The 22,478-nt window shown below is 45.7% G+C and overlaps 1 protein-coding gene across 5 annotated transcripts; it reads right to left on the bottom strand.

The window, feature by feature from the left end:
• Positions 1-1,232: 1,232 nt before the first annotated feature.
• ETV4 (ETS variant transcription factor 4) lies at positions 1,233-19,542 on the bottom strand. 5 transcript variants are annotated; one of them, XM_074926844.1, is made up of 13 exons: positions 19,406-19,542; positions 19,241-19,337; positions 18,995-19,085; positions 17,971-17,975; positions 14,586-14,639; positions 10,899-11,025; positions 10,135-10,293; positions 9,495-9,739; positions 7,180-7,254; positions 7,026-7,094; positions 6,494-6,663; positions 5,364-5,465; positions 1,233-4,711 (listed from the first exon to the last, which is right to left on the bottom strand). In XM_074926844.1, the coding sequence occupies exons 1-13, from the start codon at positions 19,448-19,450 to the stop codon at positions 4,490-4,492; spliced, it is 1,461 nt and encodes a 486-aa protein (XP_074782945.1). In that variant the 5' UTR covers positions 19,451-19,542; the 3' UTR covers positions 1,233-4,489. The 5 variants fall into 5 exon arrangements, with proteins under 5 accessions (XP_074782945.1, XP_074782946.1, XP_074782948.1 ...); XM_074926845.1 differs by lacking the exon at positions 17,971-17,975 and having other exon boundaries at positions 19,038-19,085; XM_074926847.1 differs by lacking the exon at positions 17,971-17,975 and having other exon boundaries at positions 10,899-11,022; positions 19,038-19,085.
• Positions 19,543-22,478: the final 2,936 nt, after the last annotated feature.

The raw sequence follows: 22,478 nt of genomic DNA, 5'->3' as shown, positions 1-22,478 counted from the left end.
TCTTGAGCATCTCAACAAAGCTAATGTCCTTCTCAGACCCCCAGAAAATGTTACAAGGAGTCAAATGTCATGGTCACTGTCCTTGGAGTCACCTGTGCTCCCCTGTGGCTGGCTTAATGGTGTAAACGATGCACTGCTCCTGTTGGGGTCACCTCAGCCCTAAACCTGAACTACTTGCTCTGCGCAGTGAAGTTCTTTCTAAGACTCTGTCTTATGGCAACCCCCATGGGAGTGTTTCAGAGTTGTGTGGGAGCTGCTTATCTCCCTCCTGAAAGCTCAACTGTGGCAAAGCCAAAGGTTTGTGGCTCACCAGAGCAGGGAGCTGGTGGGTCCCACACGCTGACCCCACACTCTGACAGGCTTAGTGCTGCAAAGGAGACAAGTCCCTCTTGGGCTCAAGTTAAAAGTACTGACCAGACTGGCTCATGGCCAGCTCTGGTTTCCTTTGCTTTGCCGAGCCCCTTAAATAGGTGTGAATGAGAACATGCTGTACAGGAGTGTCTGTCTGGTACAGAGCTTGATGTTCCCAGCAGGCTCTGTGTGGTGGGACAGGAATGGCACCAAAGGAGCAAAAGGGTATCTGCTGCTCTTCTCATCTTTTGAGATGACACTGCTCGATGACTTGGCCTGGCCAGGCCAGAATTCATTCCTGGCAGAGCTCATCCTGGCACCCTTCTCAGCACTGCTGGGAATGATGCACTGTCCCTTCTGACGTGCCTGCCGGCCCTGGGCGCATTGTTGGGGCTGTGCCTAGCCACATGACATCAGCCGTCTGTGCTGTACACAGCCTGAAAAAGACAAATGCACTTCTTGATAACCCTCCCGCTTTTCCCGTTCAGTGCTCAGCCCATGAAGTGAGAGTTGCTGCTGTCTTTGTCCTTCACTATCACTATTCATACTTATTTGAGGGTATGGAATCTGGTAACAGAAATATTTCCTGGGTCAGCTTCAGCAAATCGCATCAGATTGTTCAGTTCTGCTTGGCAACCCATTAACACTGGGGTAATTCCTTTGCCTGAGACAGCCCACTCTAAGGGCACATCTGGGACATGCTGTAATGTTACATGTTAATTATTTACTATGACTAGCAAGGAGCTTTGCATCATGTTCTGGGTAATAGATTTATGGCACTTCCTGCTGGGCTTTGTGCTGTTGATACAGCAGAAGTAACAGCAAAGCCATCACAATAATAGCAACCACATGGGAAAAAAATAATTCTAGAAAAAATTACATTAGGCATAAATGACTGCTGAGAATTTATTTCTGGCTGGTCCCAAAGCATCATCACATCCTGAGGAATAAGTTGCTAGAGTAAATTTTGAATATAATGAGTAAACAGTAATAAAAAAAAGTGCGAGAATGTTAGGTGTATTTGCATCCAGATGTCAGTGTGTGTCATGAGCAGACCTGTCTTTAGAAGGTTTTCCATGAAGAAGGATGATATCTTTCTTGCCTTTCTAATGTAGAGCAAAGCTCAGCTGTGAATTTGTACGGTGAAGGGATGCTGACCTAAAGGTGTTGCACAGGCTGTGTGTGCACTTCTCCCCCTCCAGTGCCAAAACCATTCAGCTTGGGAAGAGACAGCTCTGCTCTCTGTATCATGAGTTGTTGCAAATTTGCTGTATGAACAGGAACGTGAGTGACTAGCTAGCAAAGCTGAAACATCATCTGTGTGGTGGGATGGGGCTGGCACTTTTCAGGACCAGAATGAGAAATTTATAACACTAGTCTACTACCTCCAATATTTTCCCTAATCAGCTGCCTCTGTCTTGCTGAACTGGAAACACAGAGCATGTTTATTGACTCCCAGCTCTCTGAGGGGGTTATTGTAAATCTCTGCCCTTTGGAGGCCGCTGCCCCTCAATTATGAGAGCCTGATCTTGCTGATTCCCAGAACTGCTCTACAGCTATCGATCTGTGGCACTGATTGACAAACCCCCGAGTGAAATGTGGAGCTAAAATTTCATCCAAATGCAAACTAGCTCCCTGAATTCCCTTTTTGGAATAGAGTACCCCAAAGAATACGGAATAAATGTAAAATCCTTGGGAATCCTGCAGATTGAGATACCAAATAAAAGCAAGCTACTCATTCATTGGCAACGCCGTGTTGGGGGCAGGTACAGCCCCCTCCTACGTTTTGCCTCAAGAGAGCACAAATACTTCTTTTAGGAGGTACCTGATGCTCTGGAGGAAGGCGCAGTGTGAAAGGGCTCCCCCACTTCAGGGTACCTCCTGTCCTCGCTACAGCCCAGGTGGGCAGCATGTCTGGGCAGGGCACACTCAGCTCCACCCCTGGGACATGGTGCCACCCCCTGCCCCGTGCTGCCCCCAGCATAGCACCAGCTCAGCAGGCAGTAACACACACTTTCCTAGCAAGCAACCTGCAAGTGCCACTGTTCAGACAGATGAACTTGAGGGAGAAGCTAATTAAAACCCCCAAGGCTGGCTCCATGGCCTGTGCCTTGTCAGCGTGGGAGAGCGGGTGCTGTTCTCCACAGCTGCAGAGAACCATTCCCCTGACACCAGGTGCAGTCAGCGGTTACGTATTTCACTGTGGGCTTTCAGTCCCTGGTGTATGACTGGTGGTGAGGATGTCAAGGGTGTGAAATGTTCATTTCTTGAGCTCCACCAAGATTCAGAAGTAAACACATATTCCTCAGCTCTCCGGATCAGCTACCCAAAGCTGCACACTGGTGCCAAGGAGATGGGCAAAGCAAGTTCAGAAGGTAAGGGAGGACTAGGCAGGGGCTGAATGAGGGTGCACTGGCCAGAGCCATAGACCAATTTATTAATTATAGTATTTTTACACTCATAAATAGTAAAGGCAGCTTATACCAGTAGAAGGGTTCCCTTTCACCCTTACTTCTGGGACACTAGAAGAAGTGTGCTTGCCAGGTGGGAGCAGCGCAAGGCAGGAGGGCCAGGACCTGCCAGAACACCAAGTCTCTGGCCAGCATGGCACACCAGAGGCTTCAGCAGGGCAGGCTGCTCTGAGTGTCTGGCCTCTCCTCGGGCAGGGAGAGCTGCCTTTCCTGGCCCTCCTGCCCAGGGACAAGGCTGGAAGGGCAGGCATTAGCCATGCAGGAAAGTCATCAAGGGGAAATCAGGCTTTCAATCAATATACAGAATTTTCTTTACAGGCTACAACATTGGCAGGATTGATGATGCTCTGTATTCAGCAGCTGGAACATCACTCTGAAGAAGTAGGAAACAGGCTTTTTCCGTATAGGTACACTGTACTGCCCCTTGTCCAACTGAGCACATGGCCAGAGCTGCCAGTTAACAAGTGAGGCACCTCTCAGTGAGGATGTGGTGCCTGTGATAAGTGTTCACTATTGTGGAAAACCACTCAAAGTCTAGTTAAGTAAGTTGCATGAGCTGCATTGGGTTGCAGAGATAGCTGCCTTTCCAACACATCAGGGTTTCCCTCAAATATGTAAATATCTGTGGAGGTTAAGTCTAAATTCAGATATGAAGAACTACATATGGTTTAGATAACTTTGTAAAGCATTTTCTTAAACACACCTCCCCTAGGTTTGTTTCTTGCCTTAAATTATTTCCTAGCCAAGTCCAGGATGGGCATGCTCAAGAGCCTGACAGGTTTTCAAAGATCCTGAGGCTTTGCTGAAATTCTTCAGTTTGGAAAAGCCACAACACTACAATGAAGTGGTGGCTCAAGGCCTTGCTGCCTCCTGCAACCCCCTTACCCGGCTCTGACCTGTGCCCCAGACCGATGCAGTCAGGCAGCTCTGGAGTTCCCCTGAACCGGGTGTTGTGACAGGTACTCGAGGACTGCTCCAGTCCTGGCCAGTGCCTCCAGCTCCCTGCTCATGGTGCCTAAATACCAGATACCTCTGGCATGACGTGTTATGAGCAAGGAGATGGTAAAGCAGGAGCATGCGCCTACAAAACAAAAAAGTATTCCCTGTTACCACAAAGCAGTTCACAGGGAAGGCATATGATCTGTGGCCGCTGTGCTGCTGCCATCCTGGAAGAAGGCAAGACCGGCCGTGCAGAGGTGAGTCCACACAGTTCAGAGCCATCCCTTGCTGAGGGAAGGTTACACAGGGGTTCAGTACATGTGCTGGAGGAATGGAGTCAGCAGCAGCATTGTAGCATTCTCATGTCTGAAAAAAAAGCCCAGTAGGACAACATCTGCTCCCTCACCAAAGAGAGGGACAGTGACAGGCTGATTTGTTCCATCTGAAGGCAGCAATCACCTGATATGCTGCTGAAGCTGCAGCTCCGCTGCTCAGAAGGCATCCGCATCACTGAGAACAAGTCCTGACAAATATGAGTCTTACCACACGCTGTCAACTGTCGGGTGATTATCCACATATGTACCTGAACACTCTTTCTGATCAAAGCAGGTGTTCACAGTTTAGTGCTGCCCTAGGCTGGCCTGAGAAAAAGCTTATACTGTTTGAATACTAACCAGACATCTCCCTGTACACACAAGCAAGGGTGGCACAGCGTGCTCCCAGCAGAGCTAGTACGTGTAGCCTTTGCTGTAAAGCTGTGGAGGGAGGCTCCCAAGGTCTGGCAGGTAAGTGACATTCTCATCCAGGTGAGAAAGAGGCACTGTGTCCTCCTCACTGATCTGGCGGTCAAACTCTGCCTTCAGGGTTGGCCGCTGATTATCAGGGAAAGCCAGAGAGAACAAGGCTTCGGGCTCACACACAAACTTGTACACGTAGCGCTCCCCAGCCACCTGCAGGGAAGATAAGGGACAAATGCTGCAGGCCCACAGGCAGCACTAAGCAATGCTCCTCAGCAGTGGAGAACACTCACAAAAACGTCTGGCTGCTCTAGCCCTTTGTCCTGAGACACGCTAGAGTTGTGAACTTCTCCTTGTGCAGTCCTCCCACTTCTTTGCTGCTTTGGTCTCCCCTGGAACAGCTCCTGGGAAATGGGATGCTGCCAGCTGACTTTTTGTCCAGATAGCAACAGCTTCAACAGTCCCTGACCGGTCTGTACTGTGACATAATTACACTCAGTGATACTCTCCAGCGCCCTGGCTCTGGCAGACACCATTCCTACCACATACGACCAACCCTCAGGCAGCCTGTCTCACCAACAGCAAGTCTCAACTAATTATATGTCCTTGCAGATGCATAAATTCCAACTCTCCTGACTGCAAACATATACAGAAAAAGAAATTATGATTCCCCTTTATTTCCCATATGTTGCCTAGATTTGGCTCTTTCACACCTTCATTTAACTGCTGCAAAGAGAAGTTATGGGGAAAGAAAGTTCAGGCTGTTTGGCTAGCTCAAGTACATTCTGTACCTGCAAGACTTCGGTCTCAAAACAAGAGATCCATCACTAAAGACATAAAAACTCCATCTGCTTTGTAAACTGACCTTCTGCATGATGCCTTTCTCATAATAGTAGCGAAGGGATCGGCTCAGCTTGTCATAGTTCATGGCTGGACGGTTCTTTTGGATGCCCCACAGCCTCGCTACCTGTAGAATAAAGCATCAACATGCATGAATGTCTGTGAACCCAACCCAAGGGCAGAAGACCATTATCCAGCTGAATTCCCTTTTGAGGAATGGTACCACAACACATACAAACATTTACAACATTTAAATAATAGAATCAAACAATAATTATTTAGAGGCTTTTCAACAAGAAAAGTAGAACTCAAACTGAACCCTACAACAGAGAGGCATTTTCCTTGCCACTACAAATACTCTCCAGTATTCTGAAAGACTGAGGATACTAGAGGACTGCTTCATCCTATGCTTCACTTCATCTTCAAGGATCACAAATGCCAGAAGCCCAGGTATGGGGGAACACCTCCTCTCAGACCCAATGTGCATTTCTTCCTCCTACTACGTGATTTTCAGCTTTGTCCATGAGACTCAGACTGCTGTTGCAAGCATATGTCAGTTGACCAGAACAACTCATCTGCACTGAAAGTGCCCGTAAAGGTTAATATGTAGCATGAAGAGTGCTAAATGCAGCTCGAACTGGAACAAGATATGAACAGGTATTACAGACACATCTCCCAGGTATTGTCAGATATCACTGTTTTTTCTAGAACACGACAGCATTAGAAATTACACCTTAATTAATGTCATTTTGATATAAAAATATATTTAAGACTAGGACATATTTTATTCCAGGTTTTTATGAAAGCTTCTATAATCAGTAGGGTTCAAAACTCCAAACCTCGGTGTCAGCCTCAAGAATGGTGCTAAAACAGCACAGGTCACTGCAAGCTTGGGAGTGGAGTGGAAGCAGGCTGTAATTTGACTCACTGAATTGCTGAGACTCTAAACTTACAAGCAGCCTTTCTTAAACATAATATTTGTGTCACCCAAGTGTTTTGACCACTTCTAAAAGCTTTGACTGGCTACAGGGTCTAGCAAGTACCACTGGGTAGGCAGGAGCCTTCACAGGGCAGAGGAAAAGCTACTTGGGAATTCACAGCCTCAGCAGCAGTGGCTGCTCCGCCTGAGCCTGTAGAGAAGCTAAATGGTTTTACCTCTTCTGGCTCAATGAGCTTGAACTCCATCCCTCTACCAGTCCAGGCAATGAACTGGGAATTGGTTGGATCATCCAATAAAGCCACAAGAAATTGCCAGAGCTGCAGAGAACCCCGTCGCTGGTATGGAGGTCCTTCCCGGTATCCGCCAGCTTCCTGCTTGATGTCTCCTGCCGAGAAGAGCAAACAAGGTGTTTCTGAGGGTAACAGTGCAAAAACAGCTGCAAAAAAGAAAAAAGCGCATTTCACAAATGTTTACCTGGACTATTTCAGTTCACATAGAGCAGTCAATTCACCAGCAGCTCTTCCAAGAGGAGCTCTGATGAACCTCACAATTAAGCTATTTATGCTAGAAGGCCTGTTTGCTGCTAAAAAAGCTCAAGAAATGGGATATCAGAAAGCCAGGTATGAACCACAGCTAACGGTCCTGCAAGAACAGTATAATGAACTGTGCAGACAGTGGTCAAGTGGCTAACAGAGATGCTGGATAACCCTATTTTACACCCAAACTGCAAGTCATTCTTTCTCCAACCTTCAAATTTTTCTGGAACGACACAGACATCATCAGCGAAGGACCTCATCTGCTTGTCATAGCTGCAGCCTGAAAGAGAAAGCGAGGCAGTGACAGACAGACAGGGTAGCATGAGAGGGCAATGCAGGGAAAAGACAGCCACCGAGTTTCTTACCTGAGGTATCTTCTGTATTTGAATGGCTTGGATAACTCTCAGCATTTATGTACATGGAAGGACAGCCAGGAACATCTACAGAACAATTAACAAACTCAGTTAATTAAAAAGCGCAGGAGGCAGGATGATCGTGCTCTCTAGAGGTGGACAGGTAAGTGCAGCTGTCTCACAGACAACCTCTTAAGGCTCTCCTAAATGGTTAGTGTCAGACTGATGACCTGTTAGGTCTCAGACATCCCACCACAACTTCATCATGCTCCAACCATGAATTACACCAGGATATTTTTTGAGGTACTATCCCATGACACCCTTCAGAGTGGCCAGGGTAGCCAGCAGTCACCTATACACCACTCAATACAAAATCTTGGGCAATAAGCTACATTTGTATGACACCTCTCCCTCATCTTAGTTTAAGATAATTACGTGCTCTGCTACTGTTTTCACAGGTGAGAAGGCATTACATTTTTCTAGGTGTATATGATGTTGTTAATGGAGAGCAGCAGCATCGGAACATTTACTACACAAAGATCATTTCAGATCTCTTGTGTCTCCCTGGCTTTTTCAGATCATGACAGGGCATTCTCACAGGCAGTTGAGAAAACAAAGGAAAAATAGCCTGAGTTTGAAAACAACCAGAAAGTCTTTTCATGATCTCTGTAAATTGTACTGCACTGCACATCCTCCATATCTTGTGTTTTCTGAATCAAACCTGTTTTCCACCCACAGCCGAAGTGGAAGCTGTAACTGGGAGTTTTAGGAAGATTTACCTTACATTTCCCTCATACTCCTGTGTACAGCCATTGCTTTCAGCAGACATTTTGCTCATGCTAAGGGCAGAAGGGTACTCTGAGCTGACAGACTGTGGATTATTACAAACATAAACTACTCTCACAAAAAACATTCTTCTGGATTTCACATTTTCTTCCCATATGGACAGAAGGACCCAGTGAACATGTAATATCATCATAGCCACAGTGGTGGATTCTATACCCTTGTAGAAGCTTTTTATTTATGTATTTATTTCTGCTAAAGCAAACAATTCAAAATGTCCCTTAAATGCCCCTTAAACCAGGAAACCAGAAGTAATATTCCATCTAGAAGAGGGTACTGTGATGTCAGGATAGCAAGTCTTTGGACAGGTCTACTGAAAAAAATAAATTTATCCCTTGTATAAAAGAGGATTACCTGACTAATCTGGTATCTAAGGTGCTATTTTTTGGAATTATGTTTTTCTCCTCTGAAATCTCTGCTCTGTGCCCTGTTTCTATGAGCAGTAGCAAGTGGATGCTGACACAAGAGACACGGAGCAACACAATTGCGCTTTGCTGAGTCAACCCAGACCCCGCTCTGTGCCTGTGCCTGCCTTTGGAATTGGCCAGTTATTGTTAGCTCCCCCAGTCTCTTTAGACAGTTTTAGACTTTTACACCCGTTTGCCAGAACAAGGCTGGCTTATCTTGCACTGTAAGCTTCAAAATGGGGCATCAGCTCTCTCAGTGACCTGCTGTGGCAAGTTCCCAGCGGATGTCAGCTGCCAGCGAGAGACCTCAGCAGGGAAAGCTGACACCCACCAGATGGGCTGGGAGAGCTCCGTCTTTGCCTCCAGTTTGTGAAATAAATGCTTCTGTCTCCACTCAAGGCCAAGCAGCATCACGAGCTGCAGCTCAGGGTTGTGTAGTGCAATCCCTGCACCTTTCCTCTGCCAGTGCTTGAAGATCTGCTCCTGCTGCAGGTATCTGAGAGAGTTTTTCTGTACAAGCTCCAAGATACTGGATACCTTATTTTCTGCTACCATTTACATAACATTTTCAGCAGAATTTCTTCAAAGCTGACCTCACTGCTATCCGTTTCTACAATCTACCAGGTCACTCATGTCCCCGAAGACAAAAACCCCCTGTGAAATTGGGAATGCACTTTTCTCCATTTCTGATGGTGGGAGTGGACTAATTATGAATTTTGAGAGTCTCCCCAGCAGCTACTTATTCCCTTGGAAAAAAAGCATGCCTTTAATCTAGTATGAATGGGTTTAATGTCACCTTCTAGCTCCTATACCTTGTTAAAGCTCTCCATCATCTACCAGAAAGTCCTTCTGAGAATATGGTAGGGAAAGCGACTGTTCCAGCCTTCTCCTGGATGAAGTAAACAGCTGTTCACATTTCCTGTGACACAGCCAGTTTCCCAGATCACACACACTCCTGAAGATGAAGTAGTACTATTTCAAAGCCCAAAGGCCACCAGTGACAGATGTTCACCCAGGAGGCTGCTCCCCTGCAGGGAGACCTTGTTTATGCAGTCAGGAGGAGCAAGTGCTGCCTACCTGAGTCATACAGGTAGTCCACCTGCTCCTGTTTGATCACCACAGCTCCTGGGAATGGACGGCTGCTGCCTGCCTGGCTCACTTGCTCATACCGCAGGTCCTGGAACTCCTGTTTGAAGCCCTGATGAGGGTACTGGAGGCAGGGCTCAGACATCTGGCGCTGGCAGGCAACAGGGTCTTCCTGGGCCATGCCCTGGGAGGAAGGGAAGGAACGGCACATCTCCAGAGGTGGCTGGTATGCAGAGCTAGAAGAGGGGAGAGGACAGGGGGATGGCTGCTTTCCTGGCCCTCTGATCTCAGCGCTGGTGCACGGCTGGTTAAGGGACAGAAAGCTCCTCGCCCTCAGCCTGTTACTAGGGCTGTAGGAGCTGCGCATGTAGCTGAGGCAAGGAAGAGACCTCAATGAAAGATGTTTCCAAGGGCAGCTACACAGCCCATCACTCTCAGAATCTGACAGGCTTAAGGTGATAGACTTCAAACCCAGGCAGCAGTGGTGGGTCCAAGGTACTTAGGATGAGAGAGATCCTGTGATTGCTGGAAACTGAGCACTTTAATCAGGATGCTGCAGCCCCTCCTCCCTGAATCACCAAGGAGAACAATCCTTCTTGCCAGTGGCTGCCTTGTCCTGGCAGTAACCCACCTGTTTTCGCTGAGGTATCCACAGCTGGATCTGGGGTTGGGTGGCCCCGCAGGCGTCAGGAAGCTCCTGTCCTGTCTAGGGAACAGTTGGAGCGGTGACTGTATTGGGGCTCCTGGGTTGGGGGTCTTGATTCCAACTTGTCTGGGTTGATCATAGGCACTGGGACAGTCAAACAGATATTGGAGCATTACAGTTCTCCAAGAAGGACTTGTGGCAGCACCCGGGGAGAATGCGTCACAGGCAGACACGCTGTCCCTCTGTGCAGCCACCTAGGTCAGAAAACTCCCAGCACAAAGTCCTTCCTTTCGGGTTATTGGTCACCCCCACGCACGACAGCAATAACCCTCAAGCAGAAAACTGGAGAAGGTGTCTGTACCGAAGAAGCCATAACTCGGGCAAGTAGCTGGGACTGTGCTGTTAGGGAGCTCCTTGTGGGAGAGATTTTGGAAAGCAATGGGGAGAGAGGCACGTGACAGATGTCACGACTGCTTTCAGCATCACGACAGCTGAGTAACAGCAGTAGGGAGAAGAAAAAAAAGGTGAGCCCAGATCTACTCCACATAGATCTGAGCTACCCAGTGTGACAAGTGGCAGTCTGAGGAGGCTGCCATGAGCTGACCCACAGGTTAATTCGTAGTGCAGCATGCATATACAGCCCTTACCCAGCAGCAAACCAGACTGTTGTCATAACACTTCATTATCAGGTAAAGCAGTAGCACCTGATTTCTTAACAGCTCCCGTCCCTCCCCTGAGTAAGCTGTTACCTGGCATAAAGGCACTGCTCGCCATTGTGGCACTGCAACGGCTGCTTATGGTTGCAGGACAGTGTGGGGTCCGAGGAGGGACTCTGCGGCTCCTTTTTAATCTTAGCAGGAGGACTGTGAAAAGCTACTGTGGGAGAGAAATGAAAGGTTATGTTGATGCTTTTCTTGCCTACGGGGAGATATTTCTATCAGCCAGTAAAAAGTCAGCTGAGATGCCACCACCTTGTCCTTGGTCAGCTGTCTCAGATACAGAGCATCAAGGCGTACAGCTGCTCACTGGACTCCACTGGGCTCTGCCCTCCAATTCGTAAGGTTTGTGTGATACATCATCCTCAGAAGAGCAGATCTGAGGTACTGTTAACATGCTCTATGATAATCCAGAGCACTTAAAAAAAGGATTTACAGTGGGTATTTCCTAAGGTGTTCAGGGCTAGGACAGACATTTTCTGTTCTGTCATATGGGGTAGCATGCACAGACTATTTTTCAACACAGAAAAGCAAACTTTTGGTTTGCATCATAAAAAATGCTCTTTCATTGACGTATCTGGTAAGCATGTCTTCTGAGCAGCATTACCATGCAGCACTGCATTAAATTATAATACATGAATATGACGACACATTGTAGATTTCCTGATAGTACCATTTGTCCTTAGGACAATAAATGCAAAGTTTTTGTAGGCACAGCTGCAAAAGCTAAAGGTTTTCTGTGGGAAAGTGCTATTATATGTACTGCATACTATTACAGGCTGTCACCAGGCTAACTTGCTCACAGACACCTTACAGAAGCAGCATTTTCAAAAGCACCCAACCAATTTAGATAACCAAGATCCCTTTTCCAAAGGAATTGCATCAGTGTTAAAGCACAGTACAAAAGTCTGACTACCAAGACCTTGCTTTCACTATAACAAACCTTAAAAGTTCAAAGAGCAGCTTGCAGTCCTCTCAGTAGCCTCCCTTTGAAGTATCTACTTTCTTTAATTGTATCAGGTTTATACTTCAGCCTTCAGGAAGGTCAGGCCCCTCTACAGGACACTGTGAGTCCTGGGCAGGAGGCTGCCACACTCGCACTTGGCAGCTACCCAGATAATTTTCCTTTGTTCAATCTCTTCTACGCCAAGTCCAACATCCCTGATTGAGGGATTGGGGAAATGTCATAACTGCTCTGTTCACCCAAAACACCAGGGACAGTCCAGGAAAACAGTAAATATTCATTTTATTTTCAGTGCACTGGTCTGTGGCCATGACCTGATGCCGACAAGGAGGGGTATTTCTGGTCTGGTTAGAATTTCATGAATAACAAACACAGGTTGCAGCTTACACTGCCAGAAAGTAGGATGTGGGCATTATTACTTCTTATGCTTAATTAAATACATCAGGGAGCAAAACTTCCTCTACTAGTTCCTCAGAAAAGCTTATATCCTGGCTGAAGGGCATCTACCTTTGCCTCAGGGCTCTGCTGCTGCTGTTAGGAGGTCACCGACACTTAGGAAGGGAAGTAACCCCAGAAAGGTTTAAAAAACAGCCCTAGACATATGTACAAGGAAAAGGTCTGCCCTGCAAATCAAAATGGTAAGCTTTTACTACGGCTAGCTCCAGTCCTTCTTCACTAGCTTACTCCCACCTCTTCAAGCTGACACAATGCTGCTTACAAAGCCTTGGGATGTTCAGAGCTGCAATTAAAGAATGGAAAGTAACATCCTGATCTGTTAATACCTCGTTTTTGCTGAGTTTATTTCAGGACTGACCTGAACTGTATGTGTACCAGCCACCCTCAAGCCAGTTCTCATGCACATAAAGGGCTCATTGTCCCTTCAGAAGCACTGCAGGAAGCAGCTATCGAAAGCGATGGAGAAAGGGCGGCTGCTGTCTCTCTTCACACAAGATATTAAGGCCATCTTCTATTATTCCTCCCCAAAATTAATTTTCTCAGCAAGAGGGGAAAACCACCCCCAAATCTGATTCCTTTTGCCTGCTTTTGGGTTCAGCCTACACCAGACAAGCCCATCTTTACTCTTTGCATCACACCAGCACCCAAAGGGATCCAAACAGCTTGACAGAATTAATATGAATAGGTAAATTCAGCAGATACCAGAGGCTCATACTGTTTCTGGCTCCTCCTCCTCAGGGCCAGCTGGCCCCTGCAGCCAGTCCTGGCACTGCCATCAGCCACCGCAGAGGGGCCCCTGCTCACAGACAGCTCTGGGTCCTGCCTGAACTGACGCCAGGTGCAAGGGTGCTGAGCCAGAGCCGGGGATGGACACTCCAGACACAGGGAAGGGTCAAAACAGAAAAGGGTCTTTTTATGCCTGGGACATTCATTTCCCTTCTGTCTGCAGCAGTTCTTTACAATGGTTGGAATAAACAGATATATAGAACCCATCTAAAAATGCTGATGTGTCAGTCGAGTCTCGTGGGGGAAAAAAAAACCAATTGCTCTGCCCAGTACTCTGACGTTTCAAAAAGGTAGATGTGCTAGGAGCAACCGATTCTTCCCAGCCCTTAACAGCTGGAACAGGCTACCCCATTACAACCAGCTCACACATTCAGAGTGAAACATGGACCAGCCCTCTCCTCAGTTCTAGGTTAAAAAAGGAGAAGAAACAAGATACAGCTCAAAGAGCCAGCCCAGCTGTGCTGGGGGGCCAAATCCAGGGAAAGGAGGTAGACAAGAACAACCAGTGAAAGTGCTTCATTTTAGTTTTCATGGGCAAACATCAACAATGTTGATTTCATTTCATGGGCAAACATCAACATAACGGCACCAAAATTGACTGCATCAGCTTTAAATGAACATCTCTACTCTGCTAGCTGCCAGACACTTTTATGCCCAGGGAATGGTGAGGCATCTTCTTGTAGCCTTGACACATCTGTCAAAAGTCAGGCTCCAGGTTCCTGCAGCTGCTTGCCATAGTAAGCTGTTCAGAACAATCTGTATTCACTTCAGGCATGTAGTCTCGGCCCAGCGTCAGCTTCCAAACGAAACAGTGGCAGGCTGTGAGGACCAGCTGAAGCAGGCCCAGTTGAGAAAAGCAGACGGAATTTCATGGCCACCGTGTGGAAGGTTGTACCTGTGCAACATTCAGCTCCTTTGTAAGGTGAAGTGCTCTGACCAGTTCTCAGAGCAAACATTTGTGGTACAGCCTGTACACTCCTGTGCAAACACATGCAGTCTGTTCAGTGGACAGGTCCTAAGAACAGAGAGCAAGTAGGCTAGTGAGCATCTCTTCTATGTCCTCATGCTGTGGCAGGTAGCAAACAGGACCCTCATCTCTCAGGCCGTACTGGTAGCAGATGCTCAGGCAGAGGCCATGCAGGTGAGCAGAGCCCCCAAAAAGCACCTGCAGGAGACACAGCACCTATAATACCATGTACAGTCCAATGTCTTTTGCTTTGGAAGGAGTAATAGCATAAATTTTACCTTTGATTGTCACAGTAATACATTTTTTCAGCTGTTCAGGGGTGCCTAATTATCCACACATCTGTTGAAACCACTCTGCAGTAGGGACCGTGGTAGTTACCAACCACACAAAGACTTTGCATTGTCCACATGTGGAGAGTTAGCCTGAATTTTTTTTGTCACAGTCACAACAATGTAGAAATAAAATTAGTACTTTAGCCTCAGTGTCTGGTTTAAGTGTATCCTGCCCTTCTCCCCTGAGATGTGTGATCACCCCCCATGCTACTTACAGTTTTCTGAATGAAAGTCAGGCACAAATTGCTCATCACTGTCTGGAACCTGAGCTGCCAGGGGAGGGAGGAAGGAGGGGGGAGAAAGAGAGAGAGAATTAGGTTTGGCACTTTGTGTGGTATAATTAACAATAAGGCAGAAATAAGTGTATGCAGGAGAGATCTGAGCTTTCTGCTGGGATGCACTTTAGTGACTAAGGACAGTTTCCCTTTGGGATTAATGAACACAGTTCTTCTGCTTGCAGATTTACCTCTCAAGAGCCTGCCAGTTTCTTTTGCCCTCACCTTGGAAATAAGGACGACAGCAAGTTTGTTAGCTCAGGGTTCGAAGTTTTCATTAGAAACATAACATGCAGGGATTTTTAAGCATTTAGCATAGGAAAAACAACTACCAACTGATAAATCTGGAAAGGCTATGCCACAGCAATGAGCAGAACAGGAAACATCTATGCCTTCATATGCAATCTTTCCAGCAGCTCCAGAAGCAGTGGATAGCTTGGCACTAGTGGAATAGCCTACAGTTTGTAAATCAGCAGAAGGAGAACATTTCAGAACAACAACAACAAAAATTATCTGCTAGCAGGAAAGGAAAATGGTTAATAGTCATGTATGTGTGATTTCATAAACGGTAAATGTAGGAAGTGCTTATATAGTCATAGAGACCCTGACAGCAAACAGCTGCTTTTTCGCCACAAATCAGCACGGTAAAACTTATGTCTAGGCATCTGCCCCATGGACAGCATTGTCAGTACATCTCCAAGAATAAAAGCAAGGTTTAAGATGTTCGAATATTTCAAAGACTGTCTAATAAAGATTATCTGAAAATCTGCAGAGGCCCGATATACCTGGGAACAACCTACCTCACTGGAACAAGATGTTGCTGAATGTGGTAAGCAGTGAAATAGTTAACGCCATTAGCATCTCAATGTTAAGAGGCTTCAGGCTTAATGCCTCCTTTAGACAAACTGGTGAGGCTCCTGTATGTTTGCCGACTTGAAAAGTCAGCAGCGCATTTTGTAAACTGATGCCTCTTCATAACTCAGGGGGTCGTATTTATTCTGATTTACATGAAAGACTAGACTTCAAAAGCTGGAAATCCCACATAGGTAAGAGTTTCCTACAGCATCAAATATGTAGTTCACGTTATATTCCATCACCTCCTTGAGTAAATAGTTAATTTAAAACTTAAAATATGAGAATTCTTCTTCCTGTGATGCCTATGAAAGATGTAGTGTGGTCGGAAGCTGGCGTCTGGTGAAGACTGGCAGCTGTGCTGAACCTTGTGGCATTATCCGTGTGAACTCCTCATCTGCCTGCACATCGCTGCCTGCCTTCCCTGGTTTCCAGCTTAGATCATTCTGCTCACAGATTGCCCATCACAGCGTGGCCTTAGACCATGTTTGAGTTGCATTGAAGCCGTTACAAAATATATATAATAAAACAACGAGAAGAGAGATAAACCAAAGTAGCAGTCAGAGTAAAGCGACAGGAGGAATGGAAGCCAACTAATTTCAGTCACTTGAAGATAAACTAGACAAGACATGCCCGAAATAAACTGTAGAGAATAACACAGCATTAACAAGCAGTGGATTAGCAAGGAGCCAGCCAAACCCTCTGCACAGCAATGGCTGTTCCTTCTGTATGACAACAACTGGAAATCTAAATTATAAAAGGTGGGGAACAGTAAAAAACCCTACAAAATTCATTTTATGAATTACCTTTTAAAATTAACATTGTAATAGAAGAAATATCAGGGATCACATTGTATGAGCGGAGTTTGGATTTCACAGCCTACTGCCTTGAAGCTACTCCTGTCTGTTGAACTGCTGACTATCTCCCTGCCGGAATTACATACCACGAGCAACAGACCACAGAAAAGGTGTGAAATGAAGGGCACGGCGGGAGTGGGACCACACAACCTCACTGCTGGACAGTGATGCATGCAGACAGCTACAGTCCTGGATTAGATGGCTAAAGTGCCAGTTGAAAATTTAAATTTTTGTATTCATTATCCACTTCATATCGTTGCAATACATATAGCCATTTTCTTGCTCTCCCCAAACCAGCATCTATACTTAAAATAATCGGGATACCTAATCAGATATTTAAAGTGTAACCCCAGGCTTATTTTAGTCACTCAGACTGCAGGCATCAGCATGGGCCTCACCATCTCCCACACGGTGTTTGCGAGATCTGGAGCACCGTAACTAAAGCTTTCTGACTAAGGATACACAAAGTGCATCTCTCCTCCCTGAGCTACCTGTGTAACTTTTCTCCAAGGAAATTTTTTTGTTTCTCTGAATGCCAAATCACTTTTATCAATTATTTGGCTTGAAATTAGTCCCATACAGTTATCAGCTGCCAGCTTCACATCACTGCATTCTAACAGATTCTGGCAAAAATGTTGTAGAGGAAAACTTCAGATCTTTAGTAACAAGGCCTAAGACTTTTTTGGCATCTGTTTCTTTTTAGAGTCATCTATATGCAGACATTATTCTTTTACCCTGCAAAGGAGAAATCAGGTGACACTATTAAAAATATTTTAGAAAGCCAGCAAAGGGATACTGCTATGAAATCAGTCACACAAATATATATACTGACACATATACATACAGGTATATGTAGTTTAAATTTGTTAACATTTTTCACATTACATTGTTTTTCATGAATTTATATTTCCAGTTTGCTTCCTTACTAGGTTTGTTTCTCTTATTTAGAAAGTAACACCAAGAACTGTAAATAAAATAATAAAATAGCTAAATTTCTGTAAACATGATAGAGGCAGAGAATAAATAACATATTTCATATTTTCACTTTTTCCTCTGCATGCTTTAGGAAGGGTACTCTTAAGTTTTCAGTTGCCTTAATCTCATGAAAAAACGCTAACATAGAGACATGTACAAGACATTAATAAAAATAATTATTTTCACCATTTGGGAAAATAATTTGACATACTGGTGAATACAGAAAAACAAACAATAGTTTGCTTCAGAGGGCAACTTTTCTGGAAATGGAAGTCACCACGGGAAAGAGTAGCTCCCCATATATGCAGTCTAAACCCATAAGCTAGAATATTAAAACATGCATTGAATTTCCCAGAGATTTCACTTACTGTGATTAGATGTTATGAGCTAAGCAAAAAAAAACCACCAAAGCCAACCTACTTATATTCTAAAAACATGCAACAGGGTTCGCATTTTCATTTACTAATCACGTATAACGGCAGATTATCTCTTTCTATACAGCACTGAGACCATGTGTGACCTTCCCTTCACCCCAGGGCACTCAGCAAACACTCTGCTATGAACACAGTCTATGCAAATTATTTAGATAAGTGAGCTAATAATGTTATCAAACATTAGAAAGCCTAAAATTGGAAGTCTACCAGAACTCATCTCTGAGGCAAATATATCTTATTAGCAGCTCAAGATTTCTGAAGATTTAAAAGAAACCAGTCTCAACCATGTGTGCTTATTCAGCAGATATATCTGATGACCAGCAGCTAATACCTATTTTTCTGCTCTAATGAAACTCAGGTGAGAGTTTTGATCCTGGAACAGCCTCCAGGTAATTCCTTTTGCATCCTTACAGTCCACACACTCCAGAACACTGCCCAATCAGTGTAGTTTCATTTCATTTCAACATAAAACATTTGAGGTGGTTTTTTTTCCCTAATCATCTTATTTAGTTAGCAAATACCTTTTTGGAGGATTTAAAAAAAAGCACTGTTTGACATGATTGTCCTCCACTTGTGGTAAAACTAAGAGAAATAACCCTGCTCAAAATGCCATGCATATTTTTATATTATTATTGTTAAATATTTAAGTACTTGTATTACAGTAAGTACTTTTATATTTATCAAGAGTCTGTACTTGAGGATGTATTTTGAATTTTCTAGAAAACGGACCATTTGTAGTACTGGGATTGAAGCAAATTCACCATATTGTTTAAAACTAGCTTCACTCGGAATTAACGGGACTCCCTGAGGTTTGAAGTTTTCTCTTCTTTAAAGTCGAAAGGCAGAACAATTTAGACCCCAAACTGAACAGCATGTAAATTCCAGGAAGGTCCCTGCAAAGAATTATCTTAAAGGGGGGGGAAGTTAAGAGAAGCACTTTGTTCCCTAAATTAAAAGAACACATTATTGTGAAAGAAAAATATCAGCGTTCTGGCAACCAACGAAGTGACAAATTAGCATAAAATCTAACCAGTTACAAGTAGCCTGAAACGAAAATTGTAACCAGGAAAGCGGGCCAACCGCCAAGTCCCATTCATAAGCAAATACCCAGCACAATAGCGTGATTCATGCGTCTTCATTTACACAAGCCCGAGGTTGGCAAGTCTGAAAAAACACTTAATGTTTGGAGCTGGTCAAACAAAGCGAGAGAGCAGTACGAGGACCAAAGGACAAACAACTGGAAGGCGAACAAACAGCAAGGGGAAGGAGCCTACCTTCTGTCAGCCAAGTCTCCTGGAAGTGGCTCAAGTCCTGGAAGAGATCTGCGCGAGAAGCGAGAGGTGTCCTCGGTGAGCGCCGGGGAGGGGCGGCGGGGGCGCCGGGCGGAACCGGGAGGTGGGGGCGGCGGCGCGGGGGAGGACCCGGTTCCTGCCCGGAGGCCTTCACCGTCCCCATCCATCCCCCCACCGCCCCTTACCTTCCGACTCCTGCGCCGGCGGCAAGTCCGGGTCCCCGGAGCTCTTCTCAGCGCCCATCGGAGCTCCGCCACCGGGAGCCGCCCGGCCCGGGGGCTGCTGCGGGGGGAGCCGGTCAGCGCGGGGGCCGCCCCGGAGCGGGACCCGGCCCCGGAGCCGCCACTCACCTGCGGGAACGCGAACGGCACCCGCTGGTCCAGGTACCCCTTCATCCTGCCGCCCGGGCGCTACCTCCGCGGGCACCGGGGGGCTCCCGACCGGCACCGGGGGGCCCGCCTGCCCGGGAGGCTCCCGGCACTGCCGCCGCCCGAAGCTCGGGTGGGGGCGGGACCAGACCCCGGGCGGGAGCCGCGCCCCGCCCCCAGCCGGCGCGGCCCCGCCCCCCCGCGGTCAGGCCCGCGGGCCCATCGCCGCGGCGGCGGCCCCGGCCCGCCCGCTCCTTTGTTCCACCGACTTTGTGAATGAAGCGCCGGGTCGGGGCACGCCCGCCAATCCCAGCTCTGTTTGGCCCTCGCCCAGGGAGAAGTGGGAGTAGCTTTAGCCTCCAGAGCCAATCAGATCGCAGCGCTCCCGCATTCATTCAAGGACAGAGCTCCCATTCATAAAAAACTCCTCCTGAAGTTCATTGACGAGGCCGCACAGGCGCCCCGGCCGTGCCAGCCGCCGCGGCAGGAGTCTGCTGAGCCTGCGCTCCCAGACTCCCACCCGGCGCGGCACCCGACCAGGCCTGCCCGTTCTCACGCACCCTGCAGTCATTCTAAAACAGTCTTCAGGTATGTTCAGTTCTGTTCTGGGGAAGTTCAGTAAGTTTCAACAAGATTTGGAAAAAAATCTCGCTCATGCATCTGGAATGAAAATAATTAAAGCCCTGGCTACCAAAATCAGTTTTAGCCCTACAAATGTTAAGGGACAAGAACATAAAATGAAAATCCAGTCCTGGGATTTTCACACCAGAAGAGTGACTTTGCCTGTTTTCGTGTATGTCAGGTGCAGTCTTCTGTGCCATGTGCATGCATCCTGTTATTTTTTCAAATTTCTCCCTTAAATTTCTATTATCACATTTAACATTTATTGATTCTATTTATCCTACAAAAAGTATCAGTAACAGTTGGGATCCGGCAACAATAAGATAATCATTCATGAAATGTCATCCCCTAGAAGTGAAGTAGATGCTCAAGAGAAAAAGAAGGAAAGGGGAAGTTATCCAAAAGGCTAAATGGAAAATGTACATTTTTGACACGTTTTCTCTGTAGCTAACACCACCAGTGTGATGTACTGATACGCTTACTGTGAGAGGGGTATCTATTATGCAGAATAACGTGTTTAAGTATTCAATCAATATGTATTTTAATCTTTCTGCTAGCAGGCTACAGCTCCAGTGTTCTCAGGACCCCAGTCTGTCCAGAAGCCGTAGTGAAACACAGTTCTGACCAGTCTGTGGGAGCAGAATCAAAACGTGATGTCAGGAAGATTACATCCAGTGACTGGTCCCACATCCCCAAACATTGTGGACATGGGGTTAAACACAGCACTGGAATTTGAACTTACGCTGGTTTGAGAAGATCACGGAAGCATATGAACTAATCTTTTGAATTTTCAGTTTTCCTGAATTTGTTTCTTCTCCATATTTTTTGTAACATTCTATTCAGGCTGCTAATTTTAATCTAGTTTTACTGGAGAACTGGAAGAGAACACTTCTCCTGGTTAGATTGCTGTTAGGCAATTTATACTTTAAATATTTTACAAAGTCTAAGTGCCAACAGATACTCATGCTTTGCACTTTTACCTGTACTTATCACAGCAAAATGGCAGTTTGAGTCCCAGTTATTAGTGCTACGTTTCCTGGTTAAGAGATAACGGAACCTTTGTTATTTAGATCTGATTTCAGTATATGGTTCTTCTCGGAACTCTACACTGGATGGGATTTTCTACTGTAATATTTGTTTACTTTATGATGTTCTCATTTCCCATGCAACTGGCAGTAACAGAAGTGCTGATGTTAGGTCTCAGCACAGTTGTCTTTTCACTTCCTTGTCACTGTGAAGAGGGATGAGAGACTCGAGACTCTCTAGAGCACAAGTGAATGATGCTTTAAATTAGTTTGCATGTTCACTTACCTCTTTCTGTTTCCTGTACTTTCCTTGGTGGTCTATATGAATCCTTTCTTCTGTTTTCATGAAATTGAAATAGTAAAAATATTGTTAGTTAATATTTTGGAGGATGTAGAATTTATAAACAGGGCATTAGAGAAGGCTTGGATTCTTGGGAAAGCTGTTGACTTCATATTAGGAAATATTCATGAGGGGCAAACAGCAAATTATGTAGCTCACTTGTTTGATAGTTTCTCCTCTGTTTCTCATGTGCTTGTAGAAATATGTCACATATGTTTGCAAAGGCTGACTAATCAGATCTGGGAATATGATTCTGGAATTTCTCTTTGTAGGCTCAGCAATTAACATTGTGATTAATTACCTTCTTTTTTTTTTTTTTTTTTTCTTGTAGAGTGTCTGAAGAGTTCAGAAGTGATATACAAACCAGAGGGAAAATGATTCTTGTTTATGAAGTAATAGATTTATTATGAAGCAATAGATTTATTCCAGCGTAGTAATCCACACTGCCTGAGGCATTTCTTCCCTGGGTTTATAGTTTATTTTTCTTAATTGCCAGTTGAGTTTCATGTCTTCTCTTTCCCCTTCCATGTCCACCTCTATGATTTAACTGTTTCCATCTATTGTACTGGTTTGAGAAAACCCAGTCTTGAGTTTGAGATGCAACCCCTGCACTTCACACCAACTATGGTTAGTGCAATGTAAAGCTCCCCGTGATAGATCCTGACACAAACAGGAGCAAACATCAAATGTCTTAGAAAGTGACAAACTGAAAGTTGAAAAGAACAATCTGTACTATAGATTGGAGCATGAACAGACCTCCAGTTTTGTAAAAATTATAATAAACAGCTGGATGAAAAGCTCATCAGGCATGAAATGAGCCCAGCCTTTCTTCAATGGCCTGTTGTTCCTCAGACAGGAATACCATGAATAAGGTGCTGAGTCTAGTCATTGCCTATGGATATCAGCCACCTTTGCCTAGTAAGGTGATGCAGTACCTCAGAACACACAGAAATCCTGACACTGGAAACACCCGCCAGCTAGTTGTGTGCAGTTACAACTCAACATCGCTAATTACAGCATGCGAAGAAGAGGCTGGGAGGAAGGAGCATCTTCCCCGACCCATCCTAAT

Source organism: Athene noctua, chromosome 25 (assembly GCF_965140245.1).
Source record: "Athene noctua chromosome 25, bAthNoc1.hap1.1, whole genome shotgun sequence".
Taxonomy (NCBI): Eukaryota; Metazoa; Chordata; class Aves; order Strigiformes; family Strigidae; genus Athene; species Athene noctua.
The sequence above is the reverse complement of the archived record's forward strand: the minus strand, read 5'-3'. Positions and strand labels throughout refer to the sequence as shown.